This window comes from Hydra viridissima, unplaced genomic scaffold, assembly GCF_058129835.1.
Source record: "Hydra viridissima isolate aposymbiotic clone 2 unplaced genomic scaffold, HvirCarnegie_v1 scaffold_11, whole genome shotgun sequence".
NCBI classification, from domain to species: Eukaryota; Metazoa; Cnidaria; class Hydrozoa; order Anthoathecata; family Hydridae; genus Hydra; species Hydra viridissima.
Window position 1 is genome coordinate 14,577,936 of NW_028324310.1, and position 18,126 is coordinate 14,596,061.

General features: G+C 29.0%; 2 protein-coding genes across 6 annotated transcripts; both read left to right on the plus strand.

The window, feature by feature from the left end:
• Window positions 1–1,049: 1,049 nt before the first annotated feature.
• LOC145191676 (integrator complex subunit 6-B-like) lies at window positions 1,050–11,309 on the plus strand. Of its 3 annotated transcripts, none has more exons than XM_080068825.2 (18): window positions 1,050–1,310; window positions 1,427–1,507; window positions 2,269–2,418; window positions 2,782–2,871; window positions 3,641–3,824; window positions 3,995–4,129; window positions 4,240–4,690; window positions 4,768–4,975; window positions 6,563–6,715; window positions 6,806–6,938; window positions 7,115–7,209; window positions 7,706–7,899; window positions 7,987–8,100; window positions 8,945–8,999; window positions 9,191–9,320; window positions 9,470–9,615; window positions 9,918–10,578; window positions 10,754–11,309. In XM_080068825.2, the coding sequence occupies exons 1-18, from the start codon at window positions 1,200–1,202 to the stop codon at window positions 10,918–10,920; spliced, it is 3,258 nt and encodes a 1,085-aa protein (XP_079924951.2). In that variant the 5' UTR covers window positions 1,050–1,199; the 3' UTR covers window positions 10,921–11,309. The 3 variants fall into 3 exon arrangements, 2 of the variants coding, with proteins under 2 accessions (XP_079924951.2, XP_089923862.1); XR_016445289.1 differs by having other exon boundaries at window positions 1,067–1,310; window positions 4,768–5,169; XM_090067736.1 differs by lacking the exons at window positions 1,050–1,310; window positions 1,427–1,507; window positions 2,269–2,418; ... (1 more) ...; window positions 3,641–3,824; window positions 3,995–4,129 and having other exon boundaries at window positions 4,334–4,690; window positions 4,768–5,169.
• A 1,727-nt stretch (window positions 11,310–13,036) lies between these two features.
• On the plus strand, window positions 13,037–18,049 carry LOC145191677 (uncharacterized). Of its 3 annotated transcripts, XM_090067737.1 has the most exons (3): window positions 15,303–15,942; window positions 16,100–16,198; window positions 16,504–18,049. In XM_090067737.1, the coding sequence occupies exons 2-3, from the start codon at window positions 16,195–16,197 to the stop codon at window positions 17,862–17,864; spliced, it is 1,365 nt and encodes a 454-aa protein (XP_089923863.1). In that variant the 5' UTR covers window positions 15,303–15,942; window positions 16,100–16,194; the 3' UTR covers window positions 17,865–18,049. The 3 variants fall into 3 exon arrangements, with proteins under 3 accessions (XP_079924953.2, XP_079924954.2, XP_089923863.1); XM_080068827.2 differs by lacking the exons at window positions 15,303–15,942; window positions 16,100–16,198 and adding an exon at window positions 13,037–13,207; XM_080068828.2 differs by lacking the exons at window positions 15,303–15,942; window positions 16,100–16,198 and adding an exon at window positions 14,663–14,802.
• The last annotated feature ends 77 nt before the right edge of the window (window positions 18,050–18,126 follow it).

The window sequence follows — 18,126 nt, forward strand, 5'->3', positions numbered from 1 at the left end:
TATCTTATAACTGTGTATTTATCCGTTCGATAGAAATAGCCGGGCAACAAAGTTGTAAATAAAACAAGTGAAAATAGTGCTACTTCATAAAGTGCTAGCAAATTAGTAGATTAGTCAGCAGGTGAATGCTCAGCCATGTCATTAAGCATGGAGACCGTAAGAAGAAATGAATGTCAGCATCCAATAGATGACATTCGAACAAATTTTGAACGAGATTTTGAACCAAGTACAAATAATTGTGTTACACCCTGGCAAATGTCTCCAGTTTTTTTAATTTAAACCAATTTAACCACTTATAAAAGGTGAAAAACAAAACCGAAGTGTTTGACCAAATCTCCATACAAAAAATGGTTTAGAACAAAGTCAAACAAAGTTCAGAACAAGCCAAAACCGTTGAAAGGCAACAAAACACACGAAAGGAAAAAATAAAATACAAAAACAAACCAAATGTTTGGTAACTCAACAAAAAAAAATAATAACGAAAGTAACTTTAGTAATGTAAATTAGAAAAAAAAATAGGTCTCAAAATTGTTGAAGCTACTTAAGTGGATCTACCCACTCCTAATCTTGTACCCAGTGTATTGAACAAAACTTGTTAATTTAGTCTCCATGAGTTCAACTAAAACTATGATAAAACCATATTAACTGTCTACTAAGATAAGCAAAGTGTAAGAGCTGATAATATATTCAAATTGTCGGAATGATTTAACCACTTTTATTTACTTTCGATTTTAGACTTAAATATTGTTTCAATCTTTCACTGTTAATACTTGTATTAATTTGACTTACTTATTCTTTTTTTTAAGTTTATTTGTATATTTTTGAAAAAATTGAGTTTTATTTCCTTTTCTTTAAAATCCAAATAAGTTTACCTCTTTTTTGGAATTGTATGAAAAATATTATTACTAATACATTTATGTTTATAAATGTTCAAGGATATCACTTTAAGCATGTCGAATTATATAAAAGTATTTCGCGTTTAAAAAAATTTGAGCAAGTCGTATATTTACGATTTAACCAATGGATATTCTTATATTTTATCACATGACATTTAGAACTTCGTGGTTCTGTTTTCAATGCTGCACCTTCATGTAAAGTGCAGTTGAAAACTTTCTGTCGGAGTGAAATCATGTCCGTGTGTTTTTCTACCTCAAATTCATCTTATTTTTGTTTGATACCTAAGAAAAACAAACGTAGAAATGGTCATTTTAGTTTTTTTGGTAGATACTAGTGCGTCTATGAACCAAAAGACGTGCCTTGGTACTACCTATTTAGACCTAGCGAAAGGAGCTGTGGAATCTTTTTTAAAAGTAAGAATTAAGTTATGAAGGAAAAGTCAGCTTTCCTCATATACTTAAAGATTTTTTCTAGAGATTCTCCTCCCTAACTAGATATCTAACACTTGGACACAATTTCTTTTTCTCAGATACGAGCTCGTGACATTAATGCCAGTCGTGGAGATCGTTATATGTTGGTGACTTTTGACGAACAGAATAAATCTGTTAAGGTGAGGGCGGAATGCGAATGATTTGTACGAAATTTATAAAAAAAACTTTACTTTTATTTCATATCTATCATTATAAATGCTGCCTTTTTATCTAAGCCAATGTCAAAAACAAAACACTATTTCGCAGCTACTACACATGCGCGAAGTACGTACGCGGTTTGTTTTGAATTTATTCCCGTATAATTAAATTTTATAGCATTTAATAATAAAATTATTTAAAGTCGTAATTTATAAAAAAAAATATACGTGTATAGTATTATTGACCTGCTTTCAAAAACTGAACAAAGCCTTAATAAACATTTAAGAGTATTAAATATTACCAGTCAATTGTTTACTAAACCTTACATAATAAAAAAAAACATTCAATTTGTTTTTTAAATATTAATTTATAGAAAAATAAGTAAAATATATTAACAGATAAAATTACTTCTTTTGTTTATTGAATGAAGTTATAACAATATTTATAATAGAAAAATGAATACTTTGCATAAAAAATATAAAGTTGTAATTATTTATAAATTAAGTTTTGCTTTACAAATCCAATTTCATGTTGATTTATATTTTCAAAAATAAGATTTAGGTGAGAATTATGTCATACATAGAGCTTCATGCTAGTTTTATAAGAACACTGCAATATAATGGTCTGCAAAAATCAGCTTGCAATTAAATTATTAAATTATTTCATTTACAAACAACTTAGTAATTTCATTTACAAGTGATGGTTTTACTTTTTTTACAAACCTTTCTGTGATTCTATGCAGGTTGGTTGGAGAGAAAATCTTGCACAGTTTTTAAAAGAACTAAAGAATTTAGAAGCATATGGTCTGACTGAACTTGGTGGAGCTTTGAAAGAAGCATTTGACTTATTAAATATGACACGTTTACAGTCTGGAATTGATAATTATGGTTTGGTAAGGAATTTCAAATTAAATGTAAATCATAAATTTGTGTCCTAAGAGTTTTATTTTTTGATAAAAAAAAAAAAGACTAAAAAAATACCAGAGTAATTCTATATTCCACATTTTCAGACTATGCAACAAAATCCAGTTGTATAGTCAGAAATTCACATTGGTTTGTGGTAAATATTTCTAATTTTAATTGAGCTTAAACAATACTCTTATTTTCAGAAATTTGTAGTAAACTTTTTGGTTGTGATTCATTAAAATACATTTCTTTGAATTACAATCAAAAAATTTATAAAATTAAATTTTTTTTTTTACTTATTTTTTTAAAACATTAGATAAAGTACTTATTTTGTTTTATTTTTTTTTCAGGGAAGGAATCCTTATTATTTGGAACCAGCTTTAGTTATGCTGTTTTCCGATGGATGTAATCTTATTAATGTTACAGGAATTACAGGAGAGGTATGATTTTTCTTATGCTTATCGTGTTTTTTCTTATGAATAAACTTTATAAAATAGAGTTATAAAAGATTTTTTTTTTTTTTTTTTAAAAAAAAAATCTTTTATAACTCTATTTTATTTAGAAAAAAAAAAAAAAAAGATTTAAAAGAGACAAATTTCATTTATTTTATACAAAGTTTAATGTTTTAAGTATAATCATGACCTTACATTTGGTCTAAGGGTTTTAAAGACTAAGAGAATTTTTAGTGTAAAAGCAGTTTATGGTTTTAAAAGACTACTAATATTTATCAATCTTTAAACAGTTTTTAAATCTATATTTAAAACAACTGTAAAAAATATGTTTTGGTTTAATTTGAGCATCCCCAACACTTTTTTTTTTATACTTTTGGTACCAAAAAAAAAAAAAGAAGTTCTATTAGAAGAACTTTTTCATAGATGTCAAAAAAACACATTTTTTACTATATGAAAATTAATTTTCATTCTGCAACTGCAACTTTATTCAAAATTGTGAAAAATTCTGGAACAGACTTTTAGTGTCAACCTCACTCCAGTATATAGATCAATTTAAGTTGATTTTTATGCTTTCATAATTAAAATAGCTACTAAAACAATGTCATAATAAAATGAAAAATGTAAATCAACTTTTTATAAAAGAATTTGCCTATCTTAGTTTTTCTTCATACCTAAAGCTTTATATAACCAGACAAAAGCTTTGTTAACAAATAAGTTGAAATCTTTTTTATAACAATAAAAACTATTTATAATTTAGATAATTATCCCATCTAATAACCTTTTACCTGGTGCTGAACTGACAAAAGAAATTTATAGATGGGATCAAAGGTTGTTTGCATTAAATCTAAAAATACCAGGATTTGCAGCATCTGTAAATGAAAAGCTATCAACTTTACAAGCTGAAGATATGCCACTCTCAAATCTTTGTGAAGATACAGGAGGTATATTTTTTACCATAGTAGTTTTTATATTTACTACATAAATATTACAATTTATATAGGGATTTTATTTCGACTGTTAAAGAGTTTTTCTTTTCAGAAAGATTTTTATAAAAGTTGATAAACTTTGTTATGCAGAAATTGAAAAAAAAAAATTTTTTTTTTGTCATCAGGTAAATTATATAGTATTGGAAGCCATAAAATGCTAATGCAATCTTTGGAATCAATTGCTCAAAAAATTGCAGTTCCAGGTGTTATGATTAGTTTTGAAAAATATGGTCCTGATCCAGAACCGATTTCTAAAGAAGGTAAATTTTTTTTAACCTTAGGAAATATTTCTTGACTAATTTGAGAAAATAAATTGTTTTGAATATCAATTGTTTTGAATATCAATTGTAATGAATAATAAAATTTTTAGGTTCTAAAACACCAAAACATAAAGAAGAACTATCTCCTGCTCCTGAAGTCAATGGTGTAGGTCCTACATCATTTAACACAACAGTTCCATTAATGAATGGGTTTCTCTCACACCCTAATCGACTACATAATGAAAATGTAATGAGTGGGAATCTTTCTAACAACTTTATGCCTACAGATACAAATGGTAATCTTTCTTTGAGTGGTTTACTACTACCCCCTCCAATTCTGCATTCAGGAATGATCCCTCCACCTCCGCTTCCTGTTGGTATGCTCCCTCCTGGAATAAAGGGCTTACACCCACCTCCTATGTCTAATATTCTTCATTCAATGTCATTTCCACCTCATATAATACCTATTAAAAATGCTATTCCTACAAGAATAATAAATGGGAAAATTCCAGAAGTTGAACCTATAAAGGTGATACCAAAAACTGATGCACAAAATACAAGGTATGTAACTTATTTAAATTCAAAGACATTTTTTTCATTTTGTCTTGATATGAATCTTAAAAACTCTTACAATTTAGTGTATCTGTTATTCCTGAAAATCCTATTCGAGGTGATGAGCACCCTGATCTTCATTCCAATATGGTTTCGCCTGTTGCAGTCACGTCATATTCTACAGCTTGGGCTAAACAGAGGCGGATGATTTTTGTTCGGACAAATATAAAAGGAAATGTTGGACATTGGCCTATCCCAGAATCCTTCTGGCCAGATTCATCTATGATTGCTTTGGTATGTGTTGTTCCAGGAAATCTCAAAACATAGTTTTCAATTTGGTTTTTACCTTGGAGACAATATACCAGGATTAGTGTATGGCATGAGATAATTCAGTTTATGTGTTGGAGGAGTTCTTCATCTTGGGTCAGAAGTCCTCCTTATGCTGGTGCCAGGATATAAACACTTATTTTCCTGTAATACTATAGCAGGTTGGTGTTTAGAATGGCATCCAGCTTTAAAAAACCTTTTTTTATATATATAATTAGAAAATGGTTTTAAGAACATAGGTGGCAAAAAAAGTGACTTAAGAACCAAAATTTAATCTCTAAAACAGATTTTAATCCGTTGGACAAGTATCCAAAAAAAAAAAAGAATATGGTCAGCTTAATGCCAAAAAAATTTATAAAATTTTAATTACTTATTTTAGTTTAATTTTAGACTAATTATATTCCTGTTTGGTATCGTGAAAACACATAACTTCACATTGAATTCCAAAAACAACTAATTTTGAAAACAACTCTATATCAAATCTTCTTATGTATAAGGGCTCTTTTTTTGATCTTAGAGTTGTTAACAAGAAATAAGGGATAGACTTATAAATAGATACACCAGGACTTGTGGTATTATACCACCCACAACACAAAACTAAAATCCCATCCCATTCATGTGGCCATTTTATTACCCATGGTAATAAAATGGCCACATAAACTTACATCATAATGTTTACATTTGTTTTTCAAATAGTTAATTTTCAATAGTTAATTTGAAATTTATGTTCACTGAAAAATTAGATTTAGAATTAGATGGACTTTTTTTTATCCATCTTTAGGAACTGCAAGCTTGTGCTTTATTTTTCTTCTTTGAAACATTTTTTTTATTGAAATATCAGAAAAGTTAAAACCTTATAAAATAAAATCATAAAAATTATGAATCTTATAATGACATCTACTTTACTTGTTATTGAAAGTAAAATTTTGGTTTCATCTTTTACTTGAAGAAAAAGTGTTAAAATACCTGATTTTATTTGATTTGTAGAAAATTCAAATCAGTAATGTTAATAAAATACAGGCTAACAATCATTTGAGTGATTCTTTTTTATTTTTTTTTTAACCAAAACTTGCAAAAATTCAAAAAGCATTGAAATTGAAATTTTTCAAGAAATTGTTACACATGCCTAATTATAATTATCAAAAATATTTATTTAAATATCTTTTTATTCAGATTAAAAGATTGATCACAACATTCTTGTAATAAAGTAATTACATTAATCTATATAGCATACATTTTAGCCATATGGATAATCACAAACAATTTTTCATTAAAACTTCAGAGAATATTTTTCTGATAATCTTTTTAAATAAAATTCCTTTAAATTTTTCTGATTTTTAAATGTTTTTCTTTTTAAAAGAAATTTAAAGGAAAATATATTACTGGTAAAAATAACGAGTTGGCATTGAATAAATTTAAAATAAATAGTTTAGTTTCTTATAAAAGATTATCAGTAGAAAAGAGGTTGTTTTACTTTTTTTACTTTAACACATTTTAATGAAGAGCATGTAATTTAATGATTAATGACCATTAATAATTTGATTTCTTTTTAAGCCACCACGCGATAGTCACCCTGTCATAAAGTTTCAGTGTAAACCAAGTGAAGCGATGATAATTGATAACATGCCGTTTGACAAGTATGAGCTAGAACCTTCACCTCTCACACAGTATATACTTGAAAGGAAACAACCTAATGTTGCTTGGCAGGTCAGTTTTTTAAAATTATGCTTGTTTTTTGTACTTTGCTAAATATTCCTAATAAATTATATTTTTATATAAATTAATTTTTTTTTAAAGGTGTTTGTAAGTGGAAGCTCCTGTGATTCAGAGATTGGCTATCCGTTCGGTTATTTAAAGGCTGCTACTAATCTTCTATGTGTCAATTTGTTTGTTCTACCTTACAACTACACAGTGATCATGCCATTAATTGGTAATATTTTTAGTATCAAACCCCTTACAATTAACACCAATTTAATGAACAAAGCCCTGTTTCCCCCTCTTTTTTTTAAGATTTTACTGTAGTTAGAAAGTATTTTAAGGGTTCTTAAAATTGTATTCTTTTAAAAGGTTTTTTCAATTTTTTACCAATGTTCAAATTTATTTTAGATGAATTAATAAAAGTTCACAAATGTAAACCTACCCCAAAGTGGCAGCAATCATTTGAGCAGTACTTAAGGAAAATGCCAAGTTATTATATTACAGTAAGTTTCTTTCATGATTTTTTTTTATTTTTTAAAAGTCTTTTAAATATATATATTTTTAAAAAAAATGCTAGCTTAAACAACATTTCACTTGAAAAACAACAATCTATTATAAAATTGTAATTGTCTTTAAACATAATGCATTTTCTTCTAATTTATAATTTTAAAATAACAAAAATATGATTTATTTTGGTGTAATCTTTAACCTAAAAATTGATTTAACAACTTATATAAGATTTTTTCTGATACTGTAAGCTCCAATTCATTTTAATATCAGTTTAATACCAAAGTGTAAAAAAATTAGTTCAAATAAAAAAAATAAAATAAGCAGGACTTTGATGAAATAAAATCCAAGTCTGAGAGAGAAATCAAACTTGGCTTGAGCGAATTTGAAGTTTGAAAAAGTATAGATTCAAATAATCAGTCCTCTGTAGTATATAAATAGCTGCAAATTTGCTATGTAAGATAAACTTATTTTTAGTTTTTCAACTTTTAGTCACTACAAAATGCATTAAAAAGAATGGGAATTACAAATAACTTAATACCAGATCATTTTGACGGTTCTTTGAATTACAGTATACTTTCATATTTGAAAAAAGTTAAACATCTCGGAAAGAATGAAGCAGAGAGGTTGATAAACATTCACAGTCAGCAGAGTGTAGCTGATCCCCTCCAAATAACAATACCATCGTAAGTTTTTTTTTTAAGAAAGTTTGACTGTTTGCGAAATTTATTTTTTTGCTAGTTTTTGTAAATTTCGATTGTTTTTATTTTTAGTGCACCACAATTAACAGATAGTAAACAAAAAGATTTCAAAACATTTCTGTTAAAAGAAAATGCTGCTGCAATAAACCGCAAACGACATGAGCAGCTAGAAGAGAAAACAAAGTTGTAAGCATAAAACAGTTTTTTCCATAATTCATAAAAAGTATTTATATTGAAAGAGTTTTTGAGCTATTTAGAAGGGTCAAAAATGTTACCTAAACTATACCAAGTCAACATATTTATGAGTCAAGTTGTTTTTTAAATTTCAACTTTTTAAATCAAAAGCTTAAAGAGAACAGTTATATGGTGGGGTTACTTATGCATTGGGTTAACTTATAGATGAGGTTGACTTAATAGCATATATGTATGGTATGTAGCAGTATTGTTCAATAAGCACTAAGTTAGGATCTATGCACTAGATTTAGAAGTACTAATAAGTGATGACAAAAAACATGACAAACTTGGAAAGGATGTAACTTCCTTGTATGAATTTTTAAAAATTTTCTTATAAGAAGTATTTATAAACTAATTCTCAATTACACCTTGACTTCTGTTAATATAATGCCAATTACAAACAATCTGAGTAAATTAATTGTCTATTTTTTTAAACTACTGAGATAAGTTTTTAACTTGCCAAAAGTGTGATTTCTAACAATTGCAATTATTATGATTCGTGATAAAAGTATGATTGATTGTGACTGAGAATTTTTTTATACTTCCAAGTGTGTAATGCCATTCTAAAAAAACTTTTTTAGAAAAACTTATGCTACATTATATACAGATATTGTTAATCTTTAAGGTTTGTCTCATTTAGTCTGTCATCAAAACTTATTACTTTAAAAATTCTTTATTAAATATTTTGTTATAAAAAATAATCAAGAACATAAAATGGTAAAATTTTTATTTATCATGACATGAAATCTTTTTTTTTATAAATTAGTTTCCTTCAAACTGTGTAATTTTTTTAAAGGTCTGCAGAAAAAACTCATATTTTTGCATCAAGAAATTTGCCTGCATTGGTTGAGGTAATCAAAATATTTGATAAAAAAAAAAAAAATTTTGTGTTGTATGTGTTTTAACTAAAAGCTTTAATTTTTAAGGAATGAGTTTTGAAGGTTTTTCTTAAAAGAAACCTTTTTTCTTTATCACTTTATTATAAAATCTACTTATTGTAAAAGATTGTAAAAATAGCTGATGTAATTATGACATTCTACAGAGATTTCAAGTTCAAAGTTACAAGAACCCTTTTGACATACATCGTGGTGATGTCATTGATCATGTTAGCAGAATGAGGGCCAATTTTTTTCAAATGCCAAATCCACTAAGCAGTAGAATGCATGATGAAGGTAAAAATAAATTATTTAAATGGTTTTGTTGTTATAATTGTCTTGATTATGTTATAAACAGTTTAAATATCAAATGCAATATAGAGTATTGACAATGTTTTTTTTAAAAGAAATGTTAACTTGTTGATGTAAAATTTATTTCAATTCAGAATTAAAACATTGCATTTCCATAAGCTTGATGGGTAACTACAAAGAGCCTGAACTTCAGCATGTAAAACCATTACGTGAAGTAGATTCTAGTCAAATTCGTTTGCATACTTTTGGAAATCCATTCAAACTAAAACAACAAGACCAAGTATGATCCCCTTTTTTATTTTCTTAAGCTTGTTGTGCTCTGAATGATTTTAAAGCTCTGGTTACATTTTAAAAACTATTTCTAAGTGAGTTTTTGCAAACTTTTTAGTGGTATTTTTAAAAAAGAAACAACACAGTTATCTTATTTGACCAAACAGAAGAAAAAAAAAATGTTTTTGTAAATAAGGATGATAAAAAGCGGTGTCATTTTTTAAATATTTTATTCTCATACGTATCTTCCCTATTTTTTTTTCCACTATGTTTTACGTTTATGATATTAAATCTATTTTTTGTTATTTCTAGCAATTTATCGTAGACGAAGCAGATGAAAATGCTTTTAACCAAAATCCTCGGAAACGTTTGAACGAACCAATAGCGTTGAAAGTAAAGCGTAAAAGAAACGATTCTGCTCCTAGCAGACGGCCAGTTGGACGGCCCAATACTCCACCACCAAAACTAGTGTCGTTTTCAAAGTTTGAACCTGTCAAAAATATTATAAACCAAGTTATTGATCAAAAGTGTCTAAAAACTGAAGAAACAGATGTGAAAGATAATTGCAAAGAAACAGATGTGAGAGATAATTCTAAAGAGACAGATGTGAGAGATAATTGCAAAGACTTAATAATAATGAATAAGAAAGAAGACAAAAAATTGACATCGATCAGTGTAAATGAACAGCTTCGAAAGCAACAAAAGATACATAGAAAAAGGAAGCTAAATAGTTTAAGTAACGATAATGAAAAAATTGACAATATCGGCGAAGGCACTTCGCTTGTTTCCTCCTCACTTAACGTTCAAACAATTTTTTCTATGGAAATTTTTAAAGAAATTTCTAGTGATTTAACACTAAACGATTTAAATAACCTTCCGCTTCATTCTATAAGACAAGCTAGACTAGAACTTCAGCGAATAGCACCTGTTAAAGTTCGCCTTGCTGTCTGGAAAGCTCTCCGGGAACAAAAAGGTTAGTACTGACATACTTTCAGTTGGTTTAAAGATTTTGTGTTATCATTGTAAAATGGAAAAAGTTTTTTCTTTTAAAAATTTTTTTTTCATTTTAATTTGTTTTGATGTTTTAATTAGAATTTGTTGTTAAAACTGAAAAAAAAAAAAGTTTATTTTTTAAAAATTCTTTTTAGATTTTCAATTCATCCTCGAACTTTTGGACCAATTGAACGTTTCCTCTAGCGCTAAGTTTGTGTTCATTAAGGATATTATAAACGAAAGTGAAAGGTTTAATTTGCATAAGCTTGTTAAAAAGCTTGAGACTTTACTTCCAAGTTTAGTTAAACCCGCAAACAGCTGACACATAAAGCAATATGTAGGCAACAAAGGGTTAGCCATCAGCCGCTTTAACGAGGATAATGATGCATAAGGAAGACTCATCTTCCTAAGCTGGATGATCTACTTTAAACCAAGGAGTAGTTTGCAGGGGTTGTGCCTTTCGCTTTTAATTATATTATGAAATGTTATCGTCCCTGTGGGTATGTCGATGGATAATAGTAGGTATACTGTTTTTTAAAACATGCCTTGCCTATCTGCAAACTCAGTCAACAGAAAGTTATAAAAATGCGATGAACGTTATATAGAAGTTCTAACGAACGTTCTATAAGCATCTTAAACAAGTCTCACCTTTTGTATCAAAAAACGTTTTCAACGGTTTCAACATTTTAATTTATTTGGTGCGTTTTAAAATCAGCTTTTTTATTTTCTATGTATATAGCTATAAACACAAGGAAGGAATCTTCTCCGAAGTTTCCTTAAAAATGCTATTTTATAACATTTTAGCAAAATGATAGCGAAACCCAAGTAGCGATTTTCGTGAACAGATAAAAACATCCCACAAACGTCCGATGGGGTTCAGCTTTTTTCAAGTTCCGAATCTTTAAAACCTACCGAATATTAAAGGTTAATGTGTGAACGAGTAATGGGATCCTATTCGTGCCATTTCTCGGTAAATAGTATTTCGCTGAAATATTCTGACAACGGACTAGTTATAATATTGGTCTAAAAAGTGTAGTGTGAGGGTCGTAATAGCGTCCTTTTTTTTAGATTAAACTCTTTTTTGTGTGGAAGATCTTTAAAAAAGATCTTCCACGGATATACAACTTGATTTTTGAAATCAAGGAGTAGCATAAATGAAAATTTAATGGTTGAATTACTCTTCAAAAGATTTTATGTTCATTAAAAAGACACTAGAATGTATTCTTAGTTCGGGCAAAAAAATCTGGATTAATATCAACAAAAGTACCTGTTATTTAAGGAGAGAAGCTATCAGTCACAAAAAAGTGGAAATTTCATCCTTTATGTGCTGTATTCTTTTTTTATTCAGGAAACACTTTGTGAATTTTACATGTACTACGGGCTTTATTAACGCTTTCAACCTAAGTGTTAAAGCGATCCCTTTTATCGGATTTTATCTCATTAACATGCGCCATGCCCGAAATCTTTTCTCTTATTATACTCGAATCTTTTCTTTCTTTTTTTCTGCTCAATGAGCTTGTTGATTTATTGTAAGATTTATATTTTGTCAAGTTAAACTATTCGTCGTCAAATATTCTTTAACCGTCTGATTCGATGATAGTCTAAACCGCAACAATAAAAAAATCCCCTATGCTTCCATCAGGAAATAGATTTTTTGTTTTCCCCTGTTTTTTTTCAGTCAAATTGCGTTAAGTGTTAGGAGAGAAACTAAGATCATTCTAATCTTCACACTTTAATTTGGCGTCTCAAAATGTCTTTTTGTATAATGAAATTATGGCGTATTAATCACCTCACTATTCAACCTCCCCGGAGATTTTTTCCCCCACTATCGCAATGTCAGGTGGGATTTTCAAGAATAGCCAATCGATTATTTCTATTATAAATATATAATATACTTCAGGAAAATTTACCGGCACACATAAAGACAAGCACTCTGCGTTTTAACTTGAAAGATTTATGTTGATACTTAATTCTCTCAAGATTTTAAAATAAAATGGTCCTGCATAGAAACAATAGAGCCTTGCTTCTTTAAAAGAGCGTTTTGCGAATTACAGAACAATTTTTCTTAACTTCATGTCTTGAAATTGAATTTTGTGGTATGAAGTATTGCCTGATAAATTTTTTGACAGGGTCTGATTTCGTATTGAATCCTTTCTTTTTATTCTTGAAGAGTGTTGACGCAGTATGCAATTTTATTTGTTCTTAAGTTCAAAGTAAAACTCAACTTCGGAATAACTTTTGAACATTGTTTCGACAAACGCTAACAAACAATGCTCAAAGTTGAATGAAGCATTCATATCGATAAAATCTTCTATAATAAATTGAATTACAAAAAGCCGACGAATAAGCTCGATCTGAACAGGTCCTCCATTCATATGAAGCGCACCACCATCAATTGAGACCATTCAACTTAAACAGTAGGTCATTGAAAAACCTTTATTCATGGCATTGTTTCGTGCACAATGAACAAAGAGCTTCGAAATCTCTCTACAATGCTTTTAAATGTAGCTTGTTTTTAACGCTTGTTTGTGTTCATTCGCAAATTTTCACCCCAGCTTTTGTTTTGAAATTGGATGTCAATATTGCCTATATTGTCTAGAAACACAAAGGTAATTTTTTTTATTCTATCGTTCGAATTATTATTAGATTAAGACAATAAGATGAAATGAATTTTTTTTTTTTTTTAGAAGATAAATTTAAGACAGAAAAAAGTAAAAACATAAAGTATATACTTTACTTAAGTCTATAACTTTTAAATTATACTACAAGCTATACTTTTGTTCCTTGTTATTTTTTGTTTGTTTACTTCCCAAGCATTTTATGGCGTGAAAAATGTCAAAGAAGCTAATGCAAATTTCATTATTTTTGTATCACAAAACACATCTCTATTTTAGTGAATTCCTATTGTTATTATTTCTTATTTACTTTGCTACTATTATCTTTTATAGTTATATTTACACTGCCACTACCATCATATTTTCATAATACTGTTTTATTTGAGTTTTAAAGTTGAATTTAAATATTGCATGAAATCATAATGAAATGAATTCGCCTCATATGGAGCAACTTTAGTATTCTCTTTTTTTTAAATTTTTGAAAATTGAAATTATTAATCCTTGAGCGTTCTTTCGTTCAGGTTTACCAGCTAAAAATTACTGCTAATGGAATAATATTTTCACTATTATGTTTATTTCGTGTTGACATAAATCAATACTTTGATTTACCTGATATATTTAGTAATGAAGATGTAAAGCATAAGTTTTTAAAATGCATATTAGCGAGATTTTATTTTGTTTCACATATATTAAAACTCTCTTATTCTCCTTAACGGTCTCATCAAAGTAGTGTGACCATCACTAATTATTAAAAAAATTATATAATTCGAACTATTTTTCGTGGGTTAAATAAAGTTACAAATTATCATTACAAGTTATATCTGCCAAAAGATTTTTTCTCTTAATAGATTTTTCTATTTCCTGAATTTCTTTGTTCAGTTGAGTTTTAAATATGCCGATTTAAGGAGACAGGTAGAAAAAGATTTAACTATTATTATTTTTTTTAAATTTATATCTCTTTGGATTTGTGACATTTAAAATAATAATAAAAGATATAATCCGCCTGCTACCAATATCTTGCTCGCATTTATAAGTAACACATTGGCGTAGCAACAAACTTCGTTACGCTGTTTAAAATGTTAAAAGACCATATAATCAAAAAGTTCTTTAACATTTTACCCCTAAATGACAGATAAACTCACTTTTTACACCCTTTCTGCCTCGCAAGTCTAACCTCTTTTAAACTCATTCACAATTAACTCTTTCTTATTAGTTGCACCCTGTCACTCTAGTACACCCTATCTCTCTCGAGGTGTGAACAGTTGTAATATTAGTTGAGACTTAAACTGATTTTGTTTTGTTTTGCATGCAAACATACCCTATTGTTTCAAAATAGCGGTTTGTTGAGTTTATAATGCCATAAGAAAAGAAAAGAAAAATTGTTATGATAGCCTGATAACAAAAGATCCAATACTTAAAAACTTTTCGACCTCGAGATTGTGTTAATCTATTTACATATTTACGAATAATAGAATGGCGAAATTGAACCATGACAGCTAGATAAAGAGAAGTGTTTATGAATAACTGTGTGAAATGTTCATTAGGAATCATACGCAAAATCTGCGAGGTGGAAAAATAGAGAAAAAAAGGTAACTGTCGAATATCTCCACGCGTTGTTGGTTTGTAAATGAGATATATTTTTGAAAAAATTTACTTTTTTTTTTTTTATTGTTCAGAGTTGAATTCTCATCTTAGTTATATTAACATCGATGATTTATTTCGAGGGAGTTTTTTAGTCGTCGTTTTGAGAAATTGAGTCGAACCAATCCGGCTTCTTGTTCAATCAAATATTGCACTTTTTCTTTTAGGGTCTTTAAGTTTTAATAGACTACGAGTGATGAGCTTAAGAATCCGAGCCAGTTTTTCTTTTAACTTGTTCTTTTGAGAAAACTCTTTTTTATTTGAAAAAACATTTAGAGGTCAGGTGTAATTTTTCAAAAGTCCATCCAACTCTTTAATAAGCTTTTTTTTTTTTTTGAGAATTTCTCTTTAAACCTCAGTCTTGATTAATTCTCAAAAGTATTGTCATAGTTACGACTAATGTCATAGTTACGGCTAATTTTACTATAACAACTTGAATAGACTAATTAAAGTTGTTTAAGCGCAGCGCCTTTGGCATATACCGAGGACCCTAACATATAATTTTGGATTATCGACATGATACGAATGACCGTTGATACTCAGTTTCAAACAATTAAGCAATCCTACATACCTTTCTGCATAACCTGTTACGCTTTTTAACCTCTTAAACATAATTTTGCTTGTTTCTTTAAAAGAATAGAAAATTACTTATTATGCTCAACGTAGTTCAGCTCAAACGGCTTCTTTTGTTTTCACATCGCTGACTTTTTCTGCTGCTCTAGCTGCCATCTTGAACAAGTCTTTTTGAATTATCAAGAATATGACGTTAATGATCTGATTTTGCTTATTATTATTTTTGGATTAATAACGCTGATACACTGAATTATTTTGTAAGCGCACCTTTACAAATAGCTCGCTTTTTATACAATAGCGAACTTGGTTTAATGAGAAATCATGATTTTCTTTGTTTTAAAATGTCTTTTTGTGTTATTGCATACTTAATTTGTTATCAATAGCAAATTTTATTTTTTCATGCTCTGCATGGGATTTATCCTACATTTTGTTTATTTAAATAAATAAAGTTATTATCCATTGTTTTATTTAGAACCTTGTATGAAAGAATTCTAGTTATATTTAAATAATATCCCGTAAGCATTAGAATTTCACTACGATGGCTTCCAAAACAAATGAATAAACAATAAAATATTGTTTAGAGACAAAAATTGTTTTTTTTTTTTTTTTTTTTTTTTGAATGAGTTTCATTTTATTGTTTTGTTTTTATTTATATACCAATGCATATTACAGGGTCCTTCTTCTGTGAGTTATCTATTCTATTGTCTTAAAATGTTTTAATGAAGATCGAAAATCCTTATCGACTAACTTAACCGACCACAATAGAAATGAGTACTTACATTGTTTGAATTATTATTTTAAATTTATCTTTAATGTTTTCTGTCCAATGTAAAGAGACTTATATAAATATCTCATTTTCTTCAGCTCTGTTGTTTCTTATATGGCTACTAATTATAAATGTATTTTTGAACTTATAAAGCTTTATTTTTACTTGGCATAAAAATGGAAAGTTAATTTTGTCGTTTAACTTTTCCTTTACGTGTTTTTTTCTTTTTTTTTTTTCTTGAGTAAAAATTTCATTTCATATATCAATGATAAAAAATTTCGTTTTTACGAGTTTCTTTTCATTTCTTTAGTCAAACAAAGAACCACCAACTGCAGCGCTTTTGTTGAAATGGCTTCTGATTTAGATAAGCGAAAAGAACATATAAAACGACCAATGAACTCGTTTATGGTGTGGTCCAGAATGGAGAGAAAAAGGATAAGCGAAGCTAATCCTAAAATGCACAATTCTGAAATTTCAAAGCAATTAGGTTCTTCGTGGAAGATGTTATCAGAAGAAGATAGAGCTCCATATGCAGAAGAAGCGAAAAGACTTCGAGATTTACATATGTCTGAATACCCGGACTACAAGTATCGTCCCAAACGGAAGCCTAAAATTTCTTCAGTAAATCAAGAAAAACTGCCATCTATAGCACCAAAGCGTCCTAGCAGTATTCCTCTCGCTGAATATACTCAATCTAGATCAGCACCAACTGCTGTTCCCGTTTATACTAGTTTTCATCATAGGACACCTGAATATCGATCTCACGTAGCTACTATGTCAGAAGGTGTAACAACCGTACTTTATCCAACTTCGCGTTACTACCGCGCTGAAAGTCCGGAGAAAGTGTCACATTCGCACAGCCCATTAGATCGTTATCATGGAAGAAGTTCTCCTATGCGCATTTATCACCGAAGTCCACCTTCTCCTTACGATTCACGTGATCATTATTCGCGTACGCGTGAAATCCAACGAGAATCTTTAAGCATAGTTCGGCCGAGAAGTCGTAGTCCTTTAACTCGTTACTATAGCTACGAAGAAGATACTGTTGAACCAAAATCTGATTATGAAGAAGGAGACAGAAAATACCATCAAAAATTTAGTGCAGAAAAAAAAAGAAAAGGTGTCGACGATTTACTCGGCGAAAAAATGCGCGCAAAAGCAAAAGCAGAGCAAATAAAGCGGGAAAATGATAAAGGCTACAACGGTTATGGTGAATACACAAAGTACAGCCCTGAGTATCATGGAAAGTCATATGTTGTCCCAATTCCTGTCATGGTTCAAAGAAGAGGATCCCCTCACCACATGGTTCATGCTGGTAAAAATGAAATTTGTCATGAAGAATGTTGTATAGTTCCTGCAGTTCGTTATATACCTCATAGTTATACACGTTACCATGAAATGAGAACATACGAAAATCATCCGAAACATTGCTTTTGCTCTGAATGCAAAAGGATATCCCCTGAATCGAAAAGGTACTCAATGGTTCAAAGTTATTCTCCTGGTGATTCTCCTCCTCGACAGAGCTTAATCGAGAAAAAACAGTTACATTCTTTATCAGAAAAAGAAATGTCTACAGTTAAAAATGAGTCAGAAAGTTCTGATAGCGAATGTAGCAATAAAAATGACGGGAAAAGTTCCGAATATACAAATAACGAAAAAAAGACTGTGTAGTGTCGTCAAATTTGTTTCTGGATAAAGCACTGCGAGATGTAGAGTGGTCTGAGCTAAGTGCTGTGAGAGATGGAATAGTATATTTTTACTATCTGTCCACTAAAACCTAAAAAAGACGACAAAGTTTTTATATTCTGTAAATAGTTTATAAATTTCTATAATAAAGAGGCATGCATATATAAAAATGTATATATATATATATAAATAAAACTACAGTGAAACGTATAATACAAAAGTTAATTTATCTAATTGTACCTATCAA

What these genes read in the sequence shown, in the direction of transcription:
- LOC145191676 (XM_080068825.2), top strand. Translation starts at nt 1,200, where the DNA reads ATGGTCATTTTAGTTTTTTTGGTAGATACTAGTGCGTCTATGAACCAA. An exon ending in AGTGATCATGCCATTAATTG is followed by an intron (nt 6,939 to 7,114) that starts GTAATATTTTTA and finishes AATTTATTTTAG; the next exon opens with ATGAATTAATAAAAGTTCAC. An exon ending in TGCCAAGTTATTATATTACA is followed by an intron (nt 7,210 to 7,705) that starts GTAAGTTTCTTT and finishes TTCAACTTTTAG; the next exon opens with TCACTACAAAATGCATTAAA.